Genomic DNA, 15,130 nt, shown 5'->3' on the forward strand with positions numbered 1-15,130 from the left:
AGTTGCGCAGTACAGCCATACACTGCATAATGACATTTTGGTCAACGATCAACTGTATGATGGTAGTTCCATAAGATTACACTGTTACACTGGAGCTGAAAAATTCCTGTTGCCTAGCTACATCAGAGCAGTCATGATGTCATAGTGCAGTGCATTCCTTGTGTCTGTGGTGATGCTGGGGGAAACAAACCTGGATCTTTGCCAGGCAGCTTTAACCTGGCTGTGGGTGAGGATGACACTGTGATGCTCTTAGAGGTGGTTCATTAGGAATGGACGAATAAGTTGTTGGAACTGATACAAGAACACATAGCTGAAGAAGAGGTGAGAGGATAGGAAAGTGAAGGAAAGGAAAAAAAAATCCAGGAAATTTCACAGTGAAGGGTTTAGCAGAAACTGGTACAGACCTCCACAAGCTTCTTTAAAAGTTTGAAAACATGAACTCCAACACCAAAAGGTGTTTATTTATTTCTTTATCTTATTTTTTGAGACAGGGTCTTGTTCTGTCACCCAGACTGGAGTGTAGTAGTGTGATCTTGGCTCACTGCAATCTCTGCTTCCCAGGTTCAAGCAATTCTCCTGCCTCAGGTTCCTGAGTAGCTGGGATTACAGGTGCCTGCCATTATGCCCGGCTAATTTTTTTTTTTTTTTTTTTTTTTTGAGATGGAGTCTCACTCTGTTACCCAGGCTCGGCTCACTGCAACCTCAGCCTCCCGGACTCAAGCGGTTCTCCTGCCTCAGCCTCCTGAGTAGCTGGGATTATAGGTGCCTGCCATTACACCCGGCTAATGTCTGTATTTTTTTTTTTTTTTTTTGAGATGGAGTCTCACTCTGTTATGCAGGCTCGGTTCACTGCAACCTCAGCCTCCCAGGTTCAAGTGATTCTCCTGCCTCAGCCTCCTGAGTAGCTGGGATTACAGGTGTATGCCACCATGCCCAGCTAATTTTTGTATTTTTAGTAGGGACGAGGTTTCACCATGTTGGTCAGGCTGGTGTCAAACTCCTGACCTCGTGATCTGCCCGCCTCGGCCTCCCAAAGTGCTTGGATTGCAGGCCTGAGCCACAGCACGTGGCCTAATGTCTGTATTTTTAGTAGAGATGGGGATTCACCATTTTGGCCAGGCTAGTCCCAAACTCTTGACCTGGTGTGATCTGCCTGCCTCGGCCTCCCAAAGTTCTGGGGTTACAGGAGTGAGCCACCGCACCCAACCCCAGAAGGTGTTTATTAATGGAAAGGAAAGTTTATGGTGCATTAACTGCTCACAATAACATTTAGGAAGAAAAAATAAGCAAGTAAACCACCATGGATATTTTTCTTCCTATCTCATTTCCTAATCAGCTGATTTTTTTTTTTGAGACCAAGTCTCGCTCTGTCACCAGGCTGGAGTGGTGTGGTCTTGGCTCACTGGAACCTCCACCTCCCGGGTTCAAGCGACTCTCCTGCCTCAACCTACCAAGTAGTTGGGACTACAAGCATGCGCCACCACTCCTAGCTAATTTTTGTATTTTTAGTAGAGATGGGGTTTCACCATGTTGGCCAGGATGGTCTCAATCTCTTGACCTCATGATCCGCCTGCCTCGGCCTCCCAGTGTGCGGGGATTACTGGCGTGAGCTACTGCACCAGGCCCTCAGCTGACTTTCAGATTCACACCACAGACGTATTTCTGAAAGGAGTACCTCCTCACCTAGAAGAGCCTCAGGCAAGTTCTTCAAAAGGTATCCAGAAGAAGGCATTGTTGTCCCAGATGACAGCTCCATACATATTGTTGCCCCTGAGAATCTTCCAGTGGGACAAGATGTGGCACTGGAAGACAATGACATTGATGGTTCTGACCCTGTGTAGGCCTAGGCTAATGTGTGTGTTTGTGTCCTGGTTGTTGACAAAAAGTTTAAATGGGGAAAACAAAATTTTAAATGGGAAAAACTTATAAAGATATAAAGACAAAATATTTTTGTACAGCTATACAATGTGTGTTTTAAGCTAAATGTTATTATAAAAGTCAAAAAGTTAAATTTAGAAGTTTATAATGTCAAAAAGTTACAGTAAGCTGAGGTTAATTTGTTATTGAGAAAAAAATATTTTTTATGTTAGTGTAGCCTAAATATACAGTAAGTATGTATGCACGTATTTATTTTTGTGACAGCTTCTCACACTGTCGCCCAGGCTGGAATGCAGTGGTGCGATTATGGCTCACTGCAGCCTCAACCTCTTAAGTTCAGGTGATCGTCCCACCACAGCTTCCTGGGTAGCTGGGACTACAGGTGTGTTCCACTATGCCTCAACTTATTTTTTGTATTTTTATTTTTGTAGACACAGGAGTCTCGCCATGTTGCCCAAACTGGTCTCGAACTTCTGGGCTCAAGCAATCTGCCTACCTCGTTCTCCAAATGTGCTGAGATTACAGGCATGAGCCACCACGCCTGGCTGAGTATTCAGTATTTATAAAATCTACAGTGGTACACAGTTATGTCGTAGGCCATCACATTCGATCACCACACACTCACCGACTCATCCAGAGCAATTTCTAGTCTTGCAAGCACCATTCATGGTAAGTGCTCTAGACAGTTGTAGCATTTTTTAAACATTTATATCATATTAGTACTGTACCTTTTCTATGTTGAGACATGTTTTTATTTACAAGTACATACTACTGTGTCATAGTTGCCTGTAGTATTCAGTACATAACATGATGTGCAGGTTTTTAGCAATAGGCTATACCATATACCCTAGATGTGTAGTAGACTTAACCTGTAGTAGACATAAACCATCTTGGTTTATGTCGTGTAGTCTGTAATGAAATGGTCTGAAAACACATTTCACAGAACAGGTCCCGTTACTAAGCAGTGTATGACTGTATTTGCGTATAAATTACACACATCCTCCCATAGACTTTAAAAAATCTCTTGATTACTTATAATGGATTGATGAAACTTATAATGGATTAATGAAATTTATAAATGCTATATAGTTGTTATACTCTGTTGTTTTCTTGTGTTATTTTCATTGTTTGTTACTTTTTGGTTTCTTTCCCCTTTTTTTGTAATTATTTCAGTCTGTCGTTGGTTGAATCTCTGGATTTGGACCCTAGAAATCCTGAGGGCCGAGTGTAGACTCTGTCTGCCCATTAGTCAGTGAATAGTCTTTTTGATCTGGTCCACTTTTGGGGTATCTCAGTCCTTTTGCTTTAGTATTCCCCAAGCATGTGAATATTGATGCTGGCAGTTTGGATATGCCAGTGAGAAGCTGTTACATGCATAATTTAAGTGGAGTAAATAGAGGTCAGTACTGTTTGAGGTTCCAGGCATCCACTGGGCATCTTGGAACATATCCCCCATGGATAAGGATATTCCACTGTGTTCTGTGTCTGGCGCTGAGCACCAAGGCTCTATGTCCTCCAGTTCTGAGGGATTACATGAGCCTGGGCTCCACAGAGAGGGGAGGGGGGCTGTGCTCTCCATGGAGTTTGGTCACAGCTGGGTCTATTCCCTGAATGAGGCGGCTCAGTCCAGCCCGGTTCCGTGCTGCTGCAGCGTGCGTGCGGGCTTCTCCAGGAGGGAAACGAGTCCTGAATAAACAAGTAAAAACTTCACTCGTTCTTCTGGTAGGAGTTTCTTGTCCCTGCATCAACTCTGGTGCAGTGGGCAGCAGAGGACATTTTCCACAGGGTGAGGTCTCACCTGTGTGTGTGGTTGTGGCACAGGAAGGGGAACGTGTTGATTCTGAGCAGTAATCAGCCTGTTTTTGACATTTAGGATTGACTTCTAAACAGTCATGCTATGCGATGAAGAAGCCCAGAAGAGGGAAGCGAAGGAGTCAGGGATGGCTCTTCCTCAGGTGAACGGATATTCTCGGCGGATTGTTCTATCTCTGTTTCTTTCTGAAATGTCTGAAGTGTCCTGCCTGACAGGTTTGCTCACCCTCACCCTCTCATCTTGCTTAGCTTCCATCTCTCGTGACCCAGTGACATGAACTTGGGAAGAGGCGGCACTGGGCATGGGCCTGGGAAGGGCTCACACCAGACATGGATGGAGACGGGGTGAGGGTCCCGTGGTGTGAGTGCTGTTGGGCAGCAGGGATTGTTCAGGGGCCACATCTGGATGCACTGTCAGCTCTCTGTGGACCAGGATTAGAGCAGCTGCCACTGGCAGTCACGTATTCATGTGCACAAGTACCTGGTAAATTCTGGAAAAGGAGTTCAGGAAGGAGAAATAATTTCTGTCTGATTTTTACTACATTTGAAGCTAAACACCTTTCCTACTTTCTTGTGTCTGGCTTGGTTCAGGGAGGACATTGTTTCTTCTTTCTCAGCACGGTCCTCCCATGGAGAGTGGTGTTCCTGCAAGGAGTCTTGTACGGCATCTGGGTTAGGTGAAAAAAAGCTGTAATTTTGCACAGAGATTGAAGCAGAATTTTTTTTGTCATTAAAGAGGTGGAAATTGGCCGGGCGCGGTGGCTCAAGCCTGTAATCCCAGCACTTTGGGAGGCTGAGACGGGCGGATCACGAGGTCAGGAGATCAAGACCATCCTGGCTAACACGGTGAAACCCCGTCTCTACTAAAAAAAATACAAAAAACTAGCCGGGCGAGATGGCTGGCGCCTGTAGTCCCAGCTACTCGGGAGGCTGAGGCGGGAGAATGGCGTGAACCCAGGAGGCGGAGCTTGCAGTGAGCTGAGATCCGGCCACTGCCCTCCAGCCTGGGCGACAGAGCGAGACTCCGTCTCAAAAACAAAAAAACAAAAAAACAAAAAAAAAAAAACAAAAAGAGGTGGAAATTATATTCATTCTTGTTCAGCAATTATTGTTATATTTTTTATGTTAAACATCAAACTATGTATATATTTGTTTTATAGAAGACACCAAACGTGCAGCGTAGGCCATCGCATACCAAGTCTCCCCTGCCCTGCCCTGTGCGGTTTCCCACCCTCCCTGCATCTCACTGGCGACCCACTGCTGTCAGCTCTGTGTCAAGAGCGAGAGCAAGTCCTGTAGAAATTTATTTTTACAGCATTGGCCGGGCACAGTGGCTCACGCCTGTAATCCCAGCACTTTGGGATGCCAAGGCAGGCAGATCACCTGAGGTCAGGGAGACCAGCCTGGCCAACATAGTGAAACCTTGTCTCTACTAAAAATACAAAATTAGGCTGGTGTGGTGGTACACGCCTGTAATCCCAGTTACTTGGAAGGCTTAGGCAGGAGAATCCTTTGAACCCAAGAGACAGAGGTTTCAGTGAGTCGAGATGGCGCCATTGCACTCCAGCCTGAGCGACAGAGCGTCTCAAAAGAAAAAGAAAAAGAAAATAAATCAGTCACCTCTCTTGTTTTTTGTGCTTGGCGTGGTTCAGGGACCACGCGCACCAATCAGCCCAGGAGGAGTCTCTGGAAGTCCTGAGCTTTGTCTTCGATGTGTCCTCTCTGGACTTTGCTTGTCACCTCCTCACTGAAGAGGGTGACCAGGTTCTGCTCAGGAGCTCCCCTTTCTGCACCTGCTTTGCAGCCTGTGTGAGGCCATAGGAAGCTGGGGTCCGCACTGCCACCTAGTGTCTGCCTGCGTTACTGCGGGCTCTGATTTATGCTGGTGCCTTTGTTCTCAGTGGCTTCCTGATCTGGGGCGCTGTTAGTTCAGAGCTTCTGTTCAACCAAGACAGAACGTTGTCCCTCAGGAGAAGTCTGGAGTTTGTGGTTTCCTCTGGATGATGGCAATCATGCCTGAGCAGGGGCTCAGGCTAATGTGTTCATGCATTTTCCCACTGGGCTCCCAGCAGGTTGACTTGGTGCTTCTTTGGGGTGCAGGAACTTGCTAAGGGCCTTCTACATTTCTCACAAAGCCAATTGGTCTGTGTATTGTTTAATTTTTGTCTCCATGGGGACAGAAAGGTCTGTGGCTTCGTATTCCTCTGTCTTGCTGACATTACTCTTTTAGTAGAGTTGTGGATTTCGTACACAGGTCTGGAATGTCTTTTAGTTAGGGGCCATGTATATTTGCTAAGGGAGAGGTAGGATGTTTCTTGTGTGTGTGTCATTTATAATTAGTGCTGCTAAAGAAGGACACTTGTTTTCTTTCTTTCTTTTTTTTTTTTTTTTGAGATGGAGTGTTTTACTCTTGTTGCTGAGGCTGGAGTGTAATGGCATGAACTCGGCTCACTGCAACCTCTGTCTTCCAGGTTCAAGCAATTCTCCTGTCTCATCCTCCCGAGTAGTCGGCATTATGGGCGCCCAGCACCATGCCTGGCTAATTTTTGTATTTTTAGTAGAGACGGGGTTTCACCATGTTGGCCAGGCTCGTCTCAAACTCCTGACCTCAGGTGATCCATCTGCTTCGGCCTTCCAGAGTGCTGGGATTATAGGCGTGAGCCACTGCGCCCGTCCTATTTGTTAAATTAGTGTATAATATTCTTAAATTTTGTGTCATGTATCACTGTTTTATTAACGAAATAAATCAATAAACTCCATTGGCGTTTGCTAATACCTACATATGTAGACTTTAATGGACAAAAGTGTATTTGTAGGGCAGGGTTAGTGGTGTATGCCTATAATCCCACCTTCTTGGGAGGCTGGGGAAGGATTAAACTCTTCCCTTGAATCTAGGAGTTTGCGATCTTTCTGGGCAACCTAGTAAAACCCCATCTGAATTTTTAAAAATACTATATATTTTTGAATGTGGGTATTTACTAGAGATTGGAGTTGAAGTTTCTATGTTTTTTAATGATCTGCCATTTTCAATAGCTTAATATTAAAAAATATTTATAAACTAAATTGCATACAATTTATACATTTTTAGTGTTGCAAACAATGCGGTCCTCATTTTAGGGACACTTGACGTTCATGGACGTGGCCATCGAATTCTCTCAGGAGGAGTGGAAATGCCTGGACCCTGGACAGAGGGCTTTGTACAGAGACGTGATGTTGGAGAACTACAGGAACCTGGTCTCTCTGGGTGAGGATACCTTCCCTCCAGAAGCTGGGATCTGCTTTAATCTATCTTTGCATTTTCTCTTAGTTGCCTCTTAGGAGCCCCTAAATTGCTTAACTGAGGTAGAAACCTTGTTGACTCAAATGAAAAGTTCTATTATGCTCTCTGGATTTGAAATGTGTCCTGTCTTCAGATGGTCTGCCCCCTTCATGATATGTCATTAGGTGGCACCAGATAACCAGTTCTCTGTTTTCTCCCCTGTGCTTACAAGTCAGTAGTTCTTGGAAGAGATCTCGATGTCTACATATTACAGTATTCCCTAAGCATTCAGAAGGAGCCAGTCTGTGGGTGAACTTGTGAAATATTATTCTTGATCCATTTGCAATATCCCCTCTCTTACCTAAACATAGGGCTTGGATTTTGGAAATGCCCCAGCACATCTTGTTTCTTTCTTTTTATTAACAGGAATCTGTCTTCCTGACCTAAGTATTATTTCCATGTTGAAGCAAAGGAGAGAGCCCTTGACTCTGCAGAGTGAAGTTAAAATAGTAAAAAATCCAGATGGAAGGGAATGTGTCAGAAGCGTGAACACAGGTAACAGCTCTGATGGGCAGTGTGGAAGCCATAGTTTTTATTTTTTTATTTTTGAGCCAGGGTGTTCCACTATCACCCAGGCTGTAGTGCAGTGGCAGTCATAGCTCACTGCAGCCTCAAACTCCTGGACTCAAGCAATCCTCCTGCCTTGGCCTCCCAAAGTTGTAGATTACAGATTACAGCTACTGCACCTTGCAAAGCCATACTTTTTTTTTTTTTTTTTTTTTTTTGAGATGTTGTCTCGCTCTGTTGCTCAGGCTGGAGCGCAGTGGTGTGATCTCAGCTCACTGCAACTTCTGCCTCCCAGATTCAAGCAATTCTTCTGCCTCAGCCTCCCCAGTAGCTGGGATTACAGGCATGTGTCACCACACCCAGCTAATTTTTGTACTTTTAGGAAGGACGCGGTTTCACTATGTTGGACAGGCTGTTCTCAAACTCCTGACCTCAAGTGATCTGCCTGCCTCAGCCTCCCAAAGTCCTGGGATTACAGACGTGAGCCACCGCACCCAGCCCATACTAACTCTTAAAAGAGTGTGTGGGAAACTCTCTACAGGTGGGACGTTCTGTGAGAAAAGAAAAGCTTAAATCCTAGGCATTCTGAATGGAAATATTCTTTGCTCTCTCATTCAGCTCTACAAATGTGTAATAGTTTCATCTTTTCACCCGTGAGTGGTGTTCCAGCCCAGAGACAAAAGCAAAGTCTTTATCATGATGGACAGCACCCTGTCATGTGGCTTCTATGAACTTCTGTTCCATGATTCTGAAGAACACAGGGAGCATTGTTGCCACGGGTCTCTTTCGCCTGTGGTCTTTCTTTCTGTGCTTGATTCCATCTGATGCTCAGTTTCTGTCCCTATAGGTCAAAGCTGAGGTCTTCATAGACCTACCCCCTTGACCTATTCATGGTCCACCCCATTTCCTGTAGTGGGAAGACGTAATCAGGAAATGGGAAAACACGAGCTACTCTTTTTTGCATCTGGGTCCTGGAAACTACAGGTGCCTCCAGCCCCCTCTGCCTGTTCAGGTCTGTTTGAGATGGGAAAAAGCCAGTGATTTTCCTATTCTCACATGCCGCTCAGCACAGAACATTTCACTTCTGGTCACCAAAATGTGTGGGGATTTCTCCCCATCAACAAATAATTTTTCACTGGATCTTTACTGGGTTTTCTATAATTCGTTTCTAACACTGTCTACCTGGAGTTAGAATCAGATCCCACAGGCTGAGAGTCGCCCACCTCAGCCACCGCTTGCTAGTAGTAGGTTGTCACCTTTCCGTCTGACCAACCAGCTGTAAGTTGGGTTCCCTCAACCCCCTTCTTGGGTTGATTACTTTGCTAGGGTGGCTCACAGAACTCAGTGAAACACTTTGTTAGGTTCATTGGTTCATGATGAAGTATGTTTCTAAGGATACAGACGGAGAGCCAGATGAGGAGATTCATAGGGCAAGGCACGTGGGAAGAGTCACCAGGTGTGCCACCCTCCAGGCACCTGCCTGTCTTCAGCATTTGGAAGCTCATGACCCCATAGTTCAGGGATCTTTATGGAGGCTTCATCACATAGGCGTGACTGATATTAACTCAATCTCCAGCCCCTCTCCTAGAAGATAGTGGGTGAGGCTGACAGTTTCAGGCTTCTAAGTATGGCCTGGTCTTTCTGGTGATCAGCCCCATCCAGGAACCCACAAAGGCTGCCTCATTAGAGCAGATCACACTCACACCACCCAGGACATCCCAAGGTCTTTGGAGCTCTGTGTCAGGAACCGGGGAATAGACCAATGTATGCATTTCTTCTTATTCCACAAGGCCCCTCAGCCATTCTTCAGTTGTGCTTCATCCACACTTTACTGCTGTGTGTCACAGGGGAGTAGGTGGCTCTTCTGAGATGGTTACTCAGCTGAGTGGGAAAGACAGTCAATAGAAAGACCCCGTGTTGGATCCCTAGATCCTCGTGGGGAGCATGGCACAAAATAGCCACCAGATGATGCCTCTGGTTTTAACACTACCGTCATTTGTTCAAACCACTGTTACTTTCATCTTGTACCTTTCCATGTATTACAAATCAACTTGGTTTTTGTATATTTAATCAGCAGTTCTATATTTCATATGATACTCTTTGTGTTTATTATTTTGTATCTGTGGGGCTATAGTATCAGGGAATGGCCCATTGGTTTATATATTTATGAGTTTTTTTTTTTTTTTTAATGGCACAGGGTATGCCTCAGCAGGAGATTCTCTAAAACCTATAGACACTCCAGAAATGTTTGAATGGGAGTTTAAATATTTGTTTTCCTTCGTTTTACCTGACATAGTAGCTACTATTAAACAGCACTTTTGCCAATTAAATTTGTTACAGTGTATAATATGGAAATTTTTCATATCTTAAGAATATGCTCTTTTAAAGTTATTGCCATCTTAATCTCAGAAATACCATTACGTTGACTTGCCATAATTTGTTATTTAAGACTGAGGGGCAAAACTCAAACCATATCTTCCTCTTTCTGGTCTTGCACCACACAACAAGAAACACAGAAAACTTATGTGACCGAATGTGAGTTTTCTTCCACCAATAAGCAGTCAGTTCTGCAGCGGATACTCACTGGGTTCCCTTGGATTTGATTCTGATGCTGTGTACCTGGAGAGCACATCACATCCCACAGGTTGAGGGCTCAGTCTCCAATACTGCCCCCTTTCAGACACTGGTCATAAGTCCAGACCTCTGCAACTTTCGACCAACCAGCTTCAAAAGTTGGGGTTCCCATTGCTCCCTCTTTGGGTTTGATTAATTTGCTAGAGTGGTTCACAGAACTCATGGTAATACATACTTAACATTTACAGAGGCCGGGCGCGGTGGCTCAAGCCTGTAATCCCAGCACTTTGGGAGGCCGAGACGGGCGGATCACGAGGTCAGGAGATCGAGACCATCCTGGCTAACACGGTGAAACCCCGTCTCTACTAAAAAATACAAAAAACTAGCCGGGCGCGGTGGCGGGCGCCTGTAGTCCCAACTACTTGGGAGGCTGAGGCAGGAGAATGGTGTGAACCCGGGAGGCGGAGCTTGCAGTGAGCTGAGATCCGGCCACTGCACTCCAGCCTGGGCGGCAGAGCGAGACTCCGTCTCAAAAAAAAAAAAAAAAAAAAAAAACATTTACAGGGTTTATTATACAGAGTATTTTAAAGGATCCAGGCCCGGCATGGTGGCTCACATCTGTAACCCAAGAATTTTTTGAGGCTGAGGTGGGCGGATTGCTTGATCCCAGGAGTTTGAAACCAGCAACATAATGAGACCTTATTTCTACAAAAAATTTAAAAATTAGCCAGGCACGGTAGTGCATACCTTGTAGTCTCAACTACGCAGGAGGACGCTTGAGCCCAGGAGTTTAAGGCTGCTGTGAGCTGTGATCACGCCACTGCACTGCAGCCTGGGTGACAGAGCAAGACCTTATTCTAAGTAGATAGAGAAGGATAAATTAACAGATGGAGAGATCATAGGGTCAGGTCTGGGAGAGTCCCCAGCACAAGAGCTTTATGCATATATTATACTATTACTAATGTCTATACAACTGCTCTTAAATGTCTTATTTTCTCTAAGAGACTCATCCCTCCTTTTTCTGAGAAGCTTTCAGTTTCTGCTCTATTTCTCTGCCCTTAATCTTTCTCAAAGTCACCCATAATCTTCCCGAGTCCTGCAGATTCCCCACTGCTCCAGTGCATCACGTCACCCCCTTGTGTTTTCAGCTCTCACAATGTGACATCCGAAGTATGCTGATACTTCTTCCAATGTCTGAGTTGAGTGAGGCAGATTCTAGTCCCTGCACCAGACTGGAAACATGCCAGAATCATGGGTTCATGTCTTCTTTTCTAGGGAGGAGCTGTATATTGGGAAGCAATGCAGAAAACAAGCCTATTAAAAATCAACTTGGATTTACCCTTGAGTCACATCTGTCTGAACTGCAGCTGTTTGAAGCTGGAAGGAAAATTTTTGGAAGGAATCAAGTTGAAAAGTTTACAAACCATCGTTCCTCAGTTTCACCACTGCCAAAAATTCCTTCTACTTTCACGACACAAATGTTTAATAAATATAGGAATGATTTTATTGATTTCCCATTACTCCCACAAGAAGAGAAAGCATACGTTAGAGGAAACTCTTATGAATGTAGTGAAGATGGTGAAGTTTGTAGAGTCCCTGCAAGCCTTACTAACCATCAAGTAATCCATAATGCAGAGAAACCTTACAAATGTACTGAATGTGGCAAGGTCTTCAGTCGCAATTCACATCTTGTAGAACATTGGAGGATTCATACTGGACAGAAGCCTTACAAATGTAGTGAATGTGACAAGGTGTTTAATCGCAATTCAAACCTTGCACGACATCAAAGAATTCATACTGGAGAGAAGCCTCACAAATGTAATGAATGTGGCAAAGCATTTAGAGAGTGTTCAGGGCTTACTACCCATCTTGTAATCCATACTGGAGAGAAACCTTACAAATGCAATGAGTGTGGCAAGAACTTCAGACACAAATTTTCTCTAACCAATCATCAGAGAAGTCACACGGCAGAAAAACCTTACAAATGTAATGAATGTGGCAAGGTCTTTAGTCTGCTTTCATACCTTGCACGGCATCAAATAATTCATAGTACAGAGAAGCCCTACAAATGTAACGAATGTGGAAGAGCGTTTCGCAAGCGTCCGGGCCTTATGGCCCATCTTCTAACCCATACCGGGGAGAAACCTTACAAATGTAATGAATGTGACAAAGTCTTTGGACGCAAATTATACTTAACGAACCATCAAAGAATTCATACTGGAGAGAGACCTTACAGGTGTAATGCCTGTGGCAAGGTCTTCAATCAAAATCCACACCTTTCACGCCATCGGAAAATTCATGCTGGAGAGAATTCACTGCGTACCTTACAGAGGCAATGAATGTGGCAAAGTCTTTAGTTACAGTTCACACCTAGCACAGCATTGGAGGACTCAGGAGAAAAACCTTACAAATATCATAAATGTGGCAAAGAATGTAGTTTGCCTTCAAGCCTCATCACCCGTCTCTTGATCTATGCTGAAAGGAAACCTTACAAATGCAAAGTTAATAACATATACACACACACGTACAAATAATCAATAAAGAGAGAAGAGTTATATCAGAATAGAGCATTTAATGAAAACTACCAGTATAGCATATTCTTAAGTAGGATTCACGTTTAACTGCTGGCACTATAATTTGTAACTCTTTGATTTAGAATGTACATACTTCTCAAGTTTTAAGTAACAAAGTTTAGAGTTTTTTTTTTTTCTTTTTTTTTTTTTTTTTTTTTTTTTTTGAGACCAAGTCTCGCTGTATCACCGAGGCTGGAGTGCAGTGGCATGATCTTGACTCACTGCAACCTCTGCCTCCCGGGTTCAAGCGATTCTCCCACCTCAGCCTCCTCAGTAGCTGGGATTACAGGCATGCGCCACTACTGCCCAGCTAATTTTTGTATTTTTAGTAGAGACGGGGTTTCCCCATGTTGGCCAGGCCGGTCTCAAACTCTTGACCTCAAGTGATCCATTGGCCTTGGCCTCCCAAAGTGCTGGGATTACAGGTGTGAGCCACAGCGCCTGGCCTTGTTTAACTTTTTCTTAGTGGGAATGAATCACATCCTTTCTACCAACATTGTTTAATCTTACCTCAGGAGGGTACTTTATAGTAGAGAATAATGTCCCATTAGGATTTTAAGGTTGAAGCAACCAGAACAATGTGTGTGTGTGTGAGAGAGAGAGACAAAACAACATACGCTTTTGGGTGCATATACTTAGGTAAGTATGATTTTGAGTAATTACACTTAGTACTTGAGTTAGTCTCTGTGTACTCTGGCGAAGGATGCTTATGTGGGTGAAGTCAAAATCACTTTGTGAATAGCAGTGCAATGTCAGCCTTGTACACCCTCAAATGTGCATCACTGTTAATGAGTATGCCCTGTATTATGTTTCTATATGCCTCTTTCTTGTGTGCCAAATAAGACCTATGGCATGTACCTTCATTTTCATGCAGCAAAAATAAATAGGAATATGACAAATATTAGGAAATAGAAAGTGGGGCCGGGCACGGTGGCTCACGCCTATAATCCCAGCACTTTGGGAGGCCGAGGCAGGTGGATTAGCTGAGATCGGGAGTTTGAGACCAGCCTGACCAACATGGAGAAACCCTGTCTCTACTAAAAATACAGAATTAGCTGGGCGTGGTGGCACATGCCTGTAATCCTAGCTACTTGGGAGACTGAGGCAGGAGAATCACTTGAACCTGGGAGGCAGAGGTTGTGGTGAGACGAGATTGTGCCATTGCACTCCAGCCTGGGCAACAAGAGCGAAACTCCGTCTCAAAAAAAAATAAATTAATTAAAAAAAAAAAGAAAGTATGGGTTGAAGGTAAAAATACTGTAACATGGTCGGGTGTGGGGGCTCACGCCTGTAATCTCAGCACTTCGAGAGGCTGAGTTGGGCGGATCATGAGGTCAGCAGATCAAGACCATCCTGGCCAACATGGTGAAACCCCATCTCTACTAAAAATACAAAAAAAAAAAAAAAATTAGCTGGGCATGGTGGTGTGCACCTGTAATCCCAGCTACTTGGGAGGCTGAGGCAGGAGAATTGCTTGAACCTGGGAGGCAGAGGTTGCAGTGAACTGAGATTGCACCACTGCACTCCAGCCTGGTGACAGAGCAAGGCTGTGTCTCAAAAACAAACAAAAACTACTGTAACACAATTTCTTTTTGTACTTGTAGTGTTCAGTGACACCATTTGAAAACATTAATGTTCATCCATTTTCTTTTAAGTCAAAGCACACAGAAAGGAAATTTTGTTTTGGTACATTAACTAGAAACTTCATATAGTCACCCTCACAACTTTTTTGATGATTTGAATTTTTGACTACTTTTCTGGAACTTGTTTGAAGTCCCCCTAAGGTTTGGCTTGGATCTTGAGAATGATGATCCCATACACTGATATGGTTTGAGAGTGTTTTATTATATAATGAGGCTTTGTGGGGGAAAGCAGGGTGTACTTTTCCAGCTGGTCCAAAGGTGGCTTCAGAGAACTGGGATAGGTGATGGGCTTGGGGTGTCATGATTGCTAAAGGGTAGGGCTGGGGCGGGGGTACCCCCTTGTGGTTTGAACTTCCAGTTGGTTCCAAAGGAGTGAGCACTGAGGCTTTATTATCAGTTGACCAGATGGGCAGAATAGGAAGAGGGAGTGCAGAGGTGTAAAAGGTGTTAGTGTTCAGACATCACAAAATGCAGTGAACTCTAGTACAACACTGAGTGCTTCCTCTGGAACTCCTGCCATCTTGGTTAGGAAAGACCCCCAATTTTCTTCATGGTAATATCTTACTATATTCCTTTTATGGTTACAGATACAGATCTCATTGCACAATATGATTGTTGAAAATGCTTGTGAAATAGAGTTTAGTAAAATTGCCTAAGGTTTTTGTTTTTGTTTGTTTTTTACAGTAGTTCAATGAAAATTATTGTGGGGAAGTGTTTATAATATGACACCATATAATTTCATAATATCTACAATAAATGTGACATAATTTTGTAATGTATTACACAATAACAATTTTGTCATCTATATTTATTATACGATAAAT

At 44.0% G+C, this 15,130-nt stretch overlaps 1 protein-coding gene across 2 annotated transcripts in view; it reads left to right on the top strand.

Moving 5' to 3' along the window:
- The first annotated feature begins 2,163 nt into the window (after window positions 1–2,163).
- Window positions 2,164–15,130, top strand: part of LOC126943027 (zinc finger protein 610) — a 33,080-nt gene continuing 20,113 nt past the window's right edge. Inside the window, exons 1-5 of one of the 2 annotated variants that reach the window (XM_050771318.1) lie at window positions 2,164–2,547; window positions 3,752–3,833; window positions 6,808–6,934; window positions 7,376–7,504; window positions 11,366–12,797. In XM_050771318.1, coding sequence (XP_050627275.1) covers window positions 3,771–3,833; window positions 6,808–6,934; window positions 7,376–7,504; window positions 11,366–12,429 — 1,383 coding nt within the window. In that variant the 5' untranslated portion in view covers window positions 2,164–2,547; window positions 3,752–3,770 and the 3' untranslated portion in view covers window positions 12,430–12,797. Of the gene's footprint in view, window positions 2,548–3,751; window positions 3,834–6,807; window positions 6,935–7,375; window positions 7,505–11,365; window positions 12,798–15,130 lie in introns of those variants that run through there. The other variant, XM_050771315.1, reaches the window with a different exon arrangement.

Source organism: Macaca thibetana, chromosome 19 (genome assembly GCF_024542745.1).
Source record: "Macaca thibetana thibetana isolate TM-01 chromosome 19, ASM2454274v1, whole genome shotgun sequence".
Classification (NCBI taxonomy): domain Eukaryota; kingdom Metazoa; phylum Chordata; class Mammalia; order Primates; family Cercopithecidae; genus Macaca; species Macaca thibetana.